The sequence below is a fragment of the Mesocricetus auratus genome, unplaced genomic scaffold, assembly GCF_017639785.1.
Source record: "Mesocricetus auratus isolate SY011 unplaced genomic scaffold, BCM_Maur_2.0 Super-Scaffold_100029, whole genome shotgun sequence".
Lineage (NCBI taxonomy): Eukaryota > Metazoa > Chordata > Mammalia > Rodentia > Cricetidae > Mesocricetus > Mesocricetus auratus.
The window spans coordinates 18,828,770-18,839,947 of record NW_024429210.1 but is presented as its reverse complement, the minus strand read 5'-3'; the positions used below and the strand labels follow the sequence as shown (position 1 = coordinate 18,839,947).

The 11,178-nt window shown below is 40.2% G+C and overlaps 1 protein-coding gene across 4 annotated transcripts in view; it reads right to left on the bottom strand.

Moving 5' to 3' along the window:
• Positions 1-764: 764 nt before the first annotated feature.
• Positions 765-11,178, bottom strand: part of Pnpt1 (polyribonucleotide nucleotidyltransferase 1) — a 37,607-nt gene continuing 27,193 nt past the window's right edge. Inside the window, exons 23-30 of one of the 4 annotated variants that reach the window (XR_005871769.1) lie at positions 10,371-10,454; positions 9,173-9,279; positions 9,035-9,090; positions 6,240-6,318; positions 5,417-5,464; positions 2,918-3,274; positions 2,626-2,656; positions 765-1,899 (exon numbers count right to left, since the gene is read on the bottom strand). Coding sequence is in view for 1 of the 4 variants with exons in the window: in XM_005070354.4 (XP_005070411.1) it covers positions 3,116-3,274; positions 5,417-5,464; positions 6,240-6,318; positions 9,035-9,090; positions 9,173-9,279; positions 10,371-10,454 (533 nt within the window). In the remaining 3 variants the exon portion in view is untranslated. Of the gene's footprint in view, positions 3,275-5,416; positions 5,465-6,239; positions 6,319-9,034; positions 9,091-9,172; positions 9,280-10,370; positions 10,455-11,178 lie in introns of all 4 variants that reach the window. The other 3 variants (XR_002382774.2, XR_005871768.1, XM_005070354.4) reach the window with 3 other exon arrangements.

Genomic DNA, 11,178 nt, shown 5'->3' with positions numbered 1-11,178 from the left:
GCTACCAGGTAGTGGTGGCACATGCCTTTAATCCAGCAGAGGAATTCAAGGCCAGCATGGCCCACACAAAGAAACCCTGTTTGGGGATGCCATATATATGTATGTATGTACATACATACATCCATACATAAATGATGATAATAATAAAGTATTTATTAAAAAAAAAAAGATGGCAGACTGAGTAAGCCATGGGGAGCAAGCCAGGTTGCAGCATTCCTCATGACCACTGCTTTTCTCAATAGACTGTGGTCTGCGCTCCCCAAGTTGATCTTGTTCATGGTCTACATTGCAGCAGTAGGACAGGTCACTCCAACCCCTTACCCCAATGCCTTTCTAGTTAAAGCTCCTGCTACTTTGTCACATGTTACATTCTTCAAGAAGAAGTGAGCATGAACTTCAGCTCTGCTTGCTGACATCCCCTGTACATGTGACCGTGCTTAGTCCACAGTAAATGTTGACTGAATGAATGTGATGCTTGGCTGAGCTAACAAACACAGCTGCTGGTGTTCATGCTCCTATCTTAGATCTAGAAACTTAAAATGTTTTGGAAGAGAAGGAAAATAATCACATAAAAACCATAACTTGAACAGGTAAGATGGCTTAGCAATATGGTGTAATAATTATTGTCAAGTCTGATGACCTCAGTTTGTTTCCTGGAACCCACATAGTAGGAAAGAACCAACTCCTACAAGTTATCCTGATCCCTATACATGCACAATGGCTTTTAAGTGCACAAAATAAATAAACACACACACACACAAAGATAAAATTTGAACACTAATTCATGGCATGTCAAAAAAAGATCATAAAAGAACAAATTACAAACACCAGTATTCAGGTACTATAAATTAGTTTTTGGCATATGACAGTCCCAGATTATAAACTTCATTCCAGGGCCTGGTGGTAGTGGCACAAACCTTTATTCCCAGCACTCAGGAGGCAGACACAGGCAGATCTCTGAGTTCAAGGACAGTATGGTCTACAGAGCAAGTTCCAAGACAGCTGAAGCTACACTTCATTAGAAGTTATGGAAAACTAACATGATTTGAAATTCTGGCTCAAATGGTAGGCTCTTGGTTTATGCAGAAGTGAGAGGGTGCTTCTGCTGTTGGTTATTAGTGAGCTGTCCGTTTAATTCTGTGGCACTCTTCTAGAGTTCCAAGAACTGTATTCTTTTTTTCCAAATTATTAACAGGTTAGAGTCCTTTTGAAAAATAAGAGCAAATTTAAGAAATGCACAATATAATTCTGAAATCCAACCACTAAGGGTTATTGTCTCTTAAACTAAGGATTATGGTGCTGGTCACTATTACTAAATAGCAGTATATCAAATATATAAATCAAATATAATTTTTAATTTTCAGTTAATTTTTACTATTTTAGAAAGGGTATCAATACTGTCTTAATATGGCATTTTACAGAGAATAATGTTTGTTGAGTTATGCATTAATATACCTTAAAAGTCTTTGGCTTGGACTGATAGATATTTAATATCTTTTTTTAAAGATTTATTTACTTATTACATATACAGTATTCTGCCTGCATGCCAGAAGAGGGCACCATATTGAATTATAGATGACTGTCAGCCATCATGTGGTTGCTGAGAATTGAACTCAGGACCTCTGGAAGAGCAGTCAGTGCTCTTAACCTCTGAGACCTTTGTCCAGCCCCGATATTTAACATCTTATAGATTAGCCCTGAGTAAGGATTCACATGATAAGAATTGTAGTATTTACTTTTTCGCGGATTAATAGCATGGTTGAAATTACAGCAATGAGCTGGGTACGAGGTTCTCGCCTTTCATTTCAGCACTTTACCGTCCTACAGGTGGGTCTCAGTCCCAGGGCAGCCTCTTCTAATGAGTTCTAGGCTATCTAAGGTTACACAGTGGGACCTTGTCTGAAGAAAAAAATAAAAATTATGACAATGAACTTGACATTATTTCTAGAAATTACATCACTAATCTGGTTCCAAGCTCTTTCACCAATAATAGATATCCACACAGTGCCAATTACATACACACAAAGAATGACCTAGTGTTATCTGATGGGTGCGTAATGTTTTATATTTAGGTAATTAAAAAAAAAGTTGGACATGGTGGCATACACCTTTAATCCCAGCAGAGGCAGGTGGATTTCTGTGAGTTTGAAGCCAGCCTACAACGTGAATTCCAGAACATCTAGGGCTGTTAACACAGGGAAACCCTGTCTCAAAAACCAAAAGAAAAAAAAGAGAAAGAAGAAAAAATAATCTCCCTAACCAGAATCCCAATTATAAAACTCATTCCACTGTATTTATGGTTTTGTGACTGAAAGACATACCGTTAAAAACTGAATCAAATTAGTTACCTCAATGCCAATTAATTTCTCTGAAAAAAAAAAAAGTTGTGGCTTTTACCATGGCCGCAAGTTGTAGCAATGGAGCAGGCAGGCACAGCTGTGGGCACAGTGAGCCACGATGACGGGAGAAAGGCCATGGACGCATGGGGAGAAGGGAGGGTGGGAAAAGACCCTTGGGAGAGCATCAATGATCTACTACTTTTCAGTAGTGTACAATTACAGGACAAAAGGTAATCTCCCCTAACATAAAAATAGCTTATTCATTAATAAATATTTACTGACTTACCTAAATAAAGACAGGCAAATATAGGTTGCTCCTGAAATAAAAAAGGCACATGAAATGTGTCGTGGAATAATCTTTTTGTGCATTGTGAAGATGTGTCACTTGGATTGGTTTACTAAGAGCTAAGTGGCCAATAGCTAGGCAGGATTTCCAGGCACAGAGGACACTGGGAAGAAGAAAGGCTGAGTCAAGAGACAGGGAAGCAGCAGGAAAGCAGGGTGGACAGTGTGTAGATGATGGGGACGAGCCTCAGGGACCACACAGATTAATAGAAAAGAGGTAGCTAAGAACAAACCTAAGCCATCCGCTAAGCTTTCATGATTAATAAGTCTCCATGTCATGATTTTGGAACTGGCTGGTGGGACAGAAAAATCCACCTATAGAAATGAGCATTTTATTTGTGTTAAACAAATAATTTTACTTAAATTATATATAAATCTACACATTAAAATTTGCTTTGCAGAATATCATTGAATACCATTTCCAAAAGGAGTCAAGGGGAAGAGTTTGATGATGGCTGTGAAACAGGCTCTCCCATTACAATGCTACTTCTATCATTTAGAGTTTTGACAGGAGTTACAGCTGGAGACTGAAGTACTTTTCGAGAAAGTCTCATTCTTCCATCAGCTGGATCGCGGCCAAAGTATTTGACCTATGTTAAAGAAACAATTTAAAGTTGATATGTAATTTCAAAGACACTTAAATTTACATTGTACAAATAAAGCAGTAATTAGTATTTGTATGTGTCTAATAAAGGCATAGCTTAGTAATATGTAGAGACACACTCAATACATATCTGGTTAAATAGCTGTTATAAAAAGACAAAAAGAATCAAAGCATAGTTCCTTGTTGTAATACCAGCATTTACCAGGAAGCCTGAGTTTGATGCTAGCCTGAGCTACTCTCTAAAACAAACCAATCAAACAACAGAAAAGAGAGCAGACATGTAGTTTTCAAATTAGAATCGTCTCATAAATTAACTGTGCCTTTTTATGGCTTCTAGGTCCCTATCCTGTAAGACCAAGTCACAGTTCAGATAAGGGCTTTGCATTTTCTCTACTACTCAGGGACCACTGCATTAGAGTACACTTCTCCATGAAGAAGGCAAACAAGAGGAAAGTGCAACGGGCTTAACGTCCCTTTGGCTATAAAGGATGGATGCCATCGACCATGGGATCTATAAAGGATGGATGCCATCGACCATGGGATCTATAAAGGAGGGAGGCCATCGACCATGGGATCTATAAAGGAGGGATGCCATCCATCACGGGATCTATAAAGGAGGGGGGCCATCCATCACGGGATCTATAAAGGAGGGATGCCATCCATCATGGGATCTATAAAGGAGGGATGCCATCCATCATGGGATCTATAAAGGAGGGATGCCATCCATCACGGGATCTATAAAGGAGGGAGGCCATCGATCACGGGATCTATAAAGGAGGGATGCCATCGATCATGGGATCTATAAAGGAGGGATGCCATCCATCACGGGATCTATAAAGGAGGGAGGCCATCTATCATGGGATCTATAAAGGAGGGATGCCATCGATCACGGGATCTATAAAGGAGGGATGCCATCGATCACGGGATCTATAAAGGAGGGATGCCATCCATCATGGGATCTATAAAGGAGGGGGGCCATCTATCATGGGATCTATAAAGGAGGGATGCCATCGATCATGGGATCTATAAAGGAGGGGGGCCATCCATCACGGGATCTATAAAGGAGGGATGCCATCCATCACGGGATCTATAAAGGATGGATGCCATCCATCACGGGATCTATAAAGGAGGGATGCCATCCATCACGGGATCTATAAAGGAGGGATGCCATCGACCATGGGATCTATAAAGGAGGGAGGCCATCCATTATGGGATCTATAAAGGAGGGATGCCATCGATCATGGGATCTATAAAGGAGGGAGGCCATCGATCATGGGATCTATAAAGGAGGGAGGCCATCCATCACGGGATCTATAAAGGAGGGAGGCCATCCATCATGGGATCTATAAAGGAGGGATGCCATCCATCATGGGATCTATAAAGGAGGGATGCCATCGATCACGGGATCTATAAAGGAGGAATGCCATCCATCATGGGATCTATAAAGGAGGGATGCCATCCATCACGGGATCTATAAAGGAGGGAGGCCATCGATCATGGGATCTATAAAGGAGGGATGCCATCCATCATGGGATCTATAAAGGAGGGATGCCATCCATCACGGGATCTATAAAGGAGGGAGGCCATCCATCATGGGATCTATAAAGGAGGGATGCCATCCATCACGGGATCTATAAAGGAGGGAGGCCATCCATCACGGGATCTATAAAGGAGGGATGCCATCGATCATGGGATCTATAAAGGAGGGAGGCCATCGATCATGGGATCTATAAAGGAGGGATGCCATTGATCATGGGCCTCATCTTTGCCCAGAGCTACTTAAACAACAGGAGCCCAGATTGGGAATAAACTTGTGGCCTCAGTTACTCAAGTGTAACCAAAACACACCCAGATCAGCAACAACTTCCATTAATGGCAGAGGACTACAAGACAGGGCCAGTTTATTATCAGAGTTCTAGACCGTAGCAACAGTATTGTAAGTTTAGAAATATTTAAAGTCAAGTACAAAGCCTCAATTGCTAAAAGATGAAGGGCTTTCAATCATGTTATCAAGTCTGTCTCCCAATGGCAGGCTACACTGGTGCACAGCTGTAAAGGTGGAATTCTTATTCTATTTCTTCAAAAATACTAATTGGAACTTGAAGTACAATATACTGAACACAAGTACCTGAATTTCTTGGCCAACTTCTAATCCTAGGGCAGTGGGATGTTTAATCTAAAAAAAAAAAGTTAATTAGTTATATGTAATTGTCTACCACAGAAGTAAACACTGTTCCCCAAGGGAACAGCTATATTTTTTTGCTAATGAAATTATTTACAAAGATTGAAAACAATAGAAGAAAATGAAAACCACCCAAAACTACACGTAGATAACTTCTGTTCCCACGACAGTGTTAGCGCTTCAAACGTCTATTTAGTGTGTACTGATAGATATGGGCGGGCACGAAGCTCACTCTATACGTTTATATGCGAAGGATATCCTTTCATACAAATAACTGAAGCACAAGTAAATACTCAAACTATAGTCCTTTGAAAAGGGCTGTTCTATTTCTTTACATTTCATTATTGCAAATATTAGTGGCTGGTGTACTAAAACTATTACAAAACACACAATTCTCAACAATTTAGGTAATTTCCATATTATTTTTAGTAATTATAAAAGGTCAAATTCTGGGCTGGGGACACTTGCACAAAAAACGAGGACCTGAGTTCAAATCCCCAGCGTGTGTATAAAAAGTCAGAAGTTACCCATGTAAGTGTGACCCCAGTGCTGTAGGGAATGAGAGAGGGAAGATCCTTGGAGCCTGCTGGCCACTGGCCTAGATGAGTGAGGAGTGGCAAACTACAGGTTGTGAGAGACCAAGTCTCAAGGGAATAAGATGGGGAGTCCCACAGCACACCCTATGCCATCCTCTGTTCTGCATACACGTCTGTGCTCTGACAGTGCACATTCACCACACACAAACACACACATCCGTCCTTCCTTTTACCTTCCGTTGGTCAAGTTGTGTGTTATGAAGTAGCACAGCAGTCATGTTTGGGTAAAGTTTTACCATTACTCCAGTGTCTCTACAAAAAGACATCAGCTTGGTTAAACAATAAGTACTTGTACTGAAAAACAGAAGAACTGATGCTTTCACAGAAGAAGGATGTCAAACCAATCTCTAGACTACATTCTAGGATGGATGATATACATACATACATGCATACATACATACATACATACATACATACATATATATATAGAGAGAGAGTGAGAGAGAGATGGTCTCTTCTCTCTATAGCCCTGGAACTCACTATGTAGACCAGGCTATCCTCAAACTCACAGAGATGTGCCTGTCCCTGCCTCCTGTGTGCTGGGACCAAAGCTGTGTACCACTAGGCCTGGCTTCTAGGATATAGTCTATGATTATAAAAATCATGACTATATAACAAATATCTTTCTCTCATATCCTCTCCCCCTCTGTCCCTCCCTTTCCTGTTTCAAAGTACTTGGGATTGAACCTAGGACCTCACACATAATTAATAAGAGCACTAATAATAAGCCACATATCCATCCTGAGCCCAAATATTTTGTTTTTCAATAGGAAATTATGCCCTATATTTAAATATTTGGGATTCAAATGATCAAGAGAGATAAAGGAAAAGGTTTTAGATTCATATTTACCTATGTTTCTCTTCACAATCTGTAAAATTGTGAAGTAAGTGTATATGTGTGTCTGTGCACCATGTGTACGCCTAGTGCCTGTGGAGGTCAGAAGAGGGCATCAGATCTCCTGGATTTGGAGTTATGAGTGGATGGCTGTGAAAAGTTCTCTTGCTTTTTTCTCTAGTCTGAAAACAATCAATTGTATTGCTCAGTTTTCACCTGTAATGTTAAACAGATTATCTCATTCTCTTTCATTAATTTTTAAAAACTTTCAAGAAATATTCAAATATTCTAAATAATTTCTCCCCCCCTCCTTTTTTAGAAGTGGCATTTTGAGATAATATCAGCTGGTAAAAATACTTTGAGGTTGAAAGTGACTTGAAAATATGTGCTAATTAAATATCAAAAAATAGCTGTAGAAACAATAACGATAAAAAGGGAACACTAACTTGTATTTTTTGCCTTACAGTTTTTGGGGAAAATAAAATTGGTAGAAAATGTGGTTTGAAATAAAATACGGGCTGGGCGTTGGTGACGCACGCCTTTAACCCCAGTACTCGGGAGGCAGAGGCAGGCGGGTCTCTGTGAGTTCGAGGTCAGTCTGGTCTACAGAGTTAATTCTAAGACAGTCTCGAAAGCCACAGAGAAACCCTGTCTTGAACCCCCCCAGGTCCCCAAAAAGAAATATGGTAAAAAATATTTGGTTTAAGAAAAAAATTCTGGCCCCTTGCCCTCCGCTTGAGGTCCAACTCCCTCACCCCCTCCTTGGAACTTCCTGGGTCCACTCCTAGTGTAGTGGATGTGCCCCAGCAGGACAGACCACCCAGAGTCTGGCCACACCTCAGTCTTGGCGCCCCTTCCACCCTCCACTTGAATCTTGGCCCTCCCTATGCCCTCTGTCTGAGTGAGGAAAACACCATGAGAGGCTAGACCATCCAGAGTTGCCAACGTTGAAGTCTTGGCCCACCTATGTTCACTGGGAGACGAGAGGAGAGGGAGAGTCGTAAAGCTGGGGAACCAGCATTGGACTGATCCAAGCCCTCTGAATGTGGAGCCAGCTAGGAGGCCTGGGAGGTCTATGGGACCTCTAACAGAGGAGTCAGTGTTCATCCCTAGTGCACAAATGGACTTTGGGAGCCTTCCTTACAGTGATACTACTGCAGTCCAGATACATGAAAGAGGGTCTCAGCCCTCCCCCCAAATGATGTGACAGACTTTGATGATCCCCAACAGAAGGCCTCACTATCCTTGAGGAGTGGGTGAGGGGTGGGGTGGGGGGGGTTATTGGGGGGCATGGGAGGATAGGAGGGAATGGGGGGACTGATATGTAAAATAAGACTGTTTCTAAAATAAAAAGAAAAATTCTGGCAGAGAATCTATTATATGACTATGTTACTGAAAAACTACAGTGACACAGAATATAAAATTAGCATACAAAAAAAGAATTACATGGGGCTAGGGATGTAGAGGACCCACATGCCCATGGCTTGAACAAGTCATGATGGTGTACACCATCCAGCATTCCGGAGGTGGAAGCAGGGGCATCAAAAGTTCAGAGTCAGCTGGAGAGATGGGTCAGCAATTAAGAGAATCGGCTGCTTTTCCAGAGGACCTGGGTGGGAGTCTTAACACCAACATGGCTGCTCATATCTGTCTGTAACTCTAGTTCAAGGGAATCTGATGCCCTCTTCTGGCCTCTGTAGGCATCACACACATGATGATAGACACACATGTAAGCAAAACACCCATATATATAAAACTAATGATAAACACAACAAAACACAAAAAGGGGGTGGGACTGGAGGGAAGTTCAGTGGTTGGGTGCACTTCTTGGTCTTACAGAGAACTCAGGTTCGATTCCCAACACCTGCCTAGTGGCTCACGGCCATCTAACTCTAATCCCCAGGGATTCAATATCCTCTTCAGGCACTGCATGGTGGGTAGACATACATGCAGGCCAAACATCTACACACATAAGAATAAAGAGAGAAAGCAGTCACTCCCAGCTACATATAAATACACACACACACACACACACACACACACACACGCACACACACGTGTTGGCATATATCTAAATACAAAGTGAATCTGGGCTTGCAGTGAAAAGCAAACCTATTGTTTATTTGTAATTACCTGATTTCAGTTATTGTAGCAGTATAAACTGCTCCAAATTCTAATTGTTGCTCTTGCTGTAAAGTGAAAAATAAATCATTAGGCTAATAAAGATAACAGGAAAAAATAGGGGAAAACTATCCTAAGATCTATACTTACATCATCTCTGCAAATCTCGGTAATGAAGTCTCTCGCCTCATGCATTGCACTAGGGGTTGGTGCAAATATGGAGAAGGTTTCTTCATCAACTTGACTGATTGTTACACCTTAAGAATAAACCCAGCATCATAGTGAGTGGTGTGAAGGACAAGAGAGGTAACTTAATATGCTAAAATTAACAAGGTCATGCCAAAGGAGACTAAAGAGTGAATGCAGGAACAGGGAGGGATCTAGAAGCAGCTAGGTTGGGTTTCTGTGTGTGACTGTCCCCTAGTGAGGGGTCACTCACCATCAAACACACACTGCTATCCTGCTAGGCACCTGGCATTTTACTAGGCCCCCAAGGATATAACAATGAACCATGTCCTTGCATAGCAGGGCTTATTTTTAAGGCTTTTAATTATGCTCTCTAATTATGACTAGAAATTGTAGCAGAACACTTTCATCATCATTTATTATTTTCATCCTTTAGAATGAATCATGTCAGTCTCTTACTCCTAACACTGGTTAAGGTCACTCTGCCGCTTGTCTTTTAACAAGCTCAAACTAACTACTAGGTCATCCTGACATTGCTTCTAGAAGAATGTGACCATTCCTGCATATACTCTTGGTTTTGCTTGCTTGTTTTCAAACAAGGCCTCATATAAATGTGGGAATGGCTGGCTGGCTTGGAACTCAGTATGTACGCCCAGCTAGCCTTGAGCGCACTGAGAGCCACCACCTCTGCCCCTGAATGCACCTGGCCTGTGCATACGCTTTTAAACAAAAGAACCTAAATGAAGCCAAGTCCAAGCTCCACAAGTAGGAGTACTTAACAACCCAAGTTATTTAGTTACAAAAAACTAAAAATTATTTGGGAATGTTCAATTTTAAATGTGAAAGGAGTATTATGGATTTTTGTCATCTTTTCTCTTTTCTGAGACAGGGTCTTGCTATGTTTGTCCTCCTGGCTATCATCAAATACTACGGTCACGGGCATGCCTACCATGCTGCTTTATGCTTCTTGAATATAGTTGAGCATTAAATTTGTTAACTTACAAAAGAATTGCACAGAAAATTCACAGGGAAGACAGCTTGAACTTTTCTTCTGATCTTTCTCTTATCTCTCAAATACTATTTGTGGAGCAACATGTTAGAGATGAAATAGCAGACATGGTTTGGCATTTAATAATACCCCCAAACTTGAGACAACGTTTACCTGTGTCAGCCTGAAGTTTTTTTAAGTGGTATCCACCAGGTCCAACAAATTTTGCTCGTTTTGATAACGGAACCTTAACTGTTTCTGAAATGTAATGCAGACAATGATGTAAAGAAGCCAAAGATGTATGAACCTATATACAAACCTTTCATTATGAAATAGAAGAAATTTGTTGTGATTAAAATTACTGAAAAAACATACAAAGTATGTTCTCAAATTTAAAGTTTGGTTTTCTTTAAACAAATTTAACGTATTTATTGTGATGTTTTAGTACTTGTATACATAGTATAATGTTTAAACCTAAGTAATTTAAAGTTTGGTTTTCTTTAAACAAATTTAACGTATTTATTGTGATGTTTTAGTACTTATATACATAGTATAATGTTTAAACCTAAGTAATTTAAGGTTTGGTTTTCTTTAAACAAATTTAACGTATTTATTGTGATGTTTTAGTACTTGTATACATAGTATAATGTTTAAACCTAAGTAATTTAAGGTTTGGTTTTCTTTAAACAAATTTAACGTATTTATTGTGATGTTTTAGTACTTATATACATAGTATAATGTTTAAACCTAAGTAATTTAAGGTTTGGTTTTCTTTAAACAAATTTAACGTATTTATTGTGATGTTTTAGTACTTGTATACATAGTATAATGTTTCAACCAGAGTAAGCATATATGTTCTCACTTTTCCATTTCTTTATGGAAAGAGCATTTTAAATCTTTCATCTAGGACTGGTAAGATGGCTGAGTGGGTCGAGGCCTGGGCTGCCAACCCTGACAACCTGAGTTCAATCCCAGGACTAAT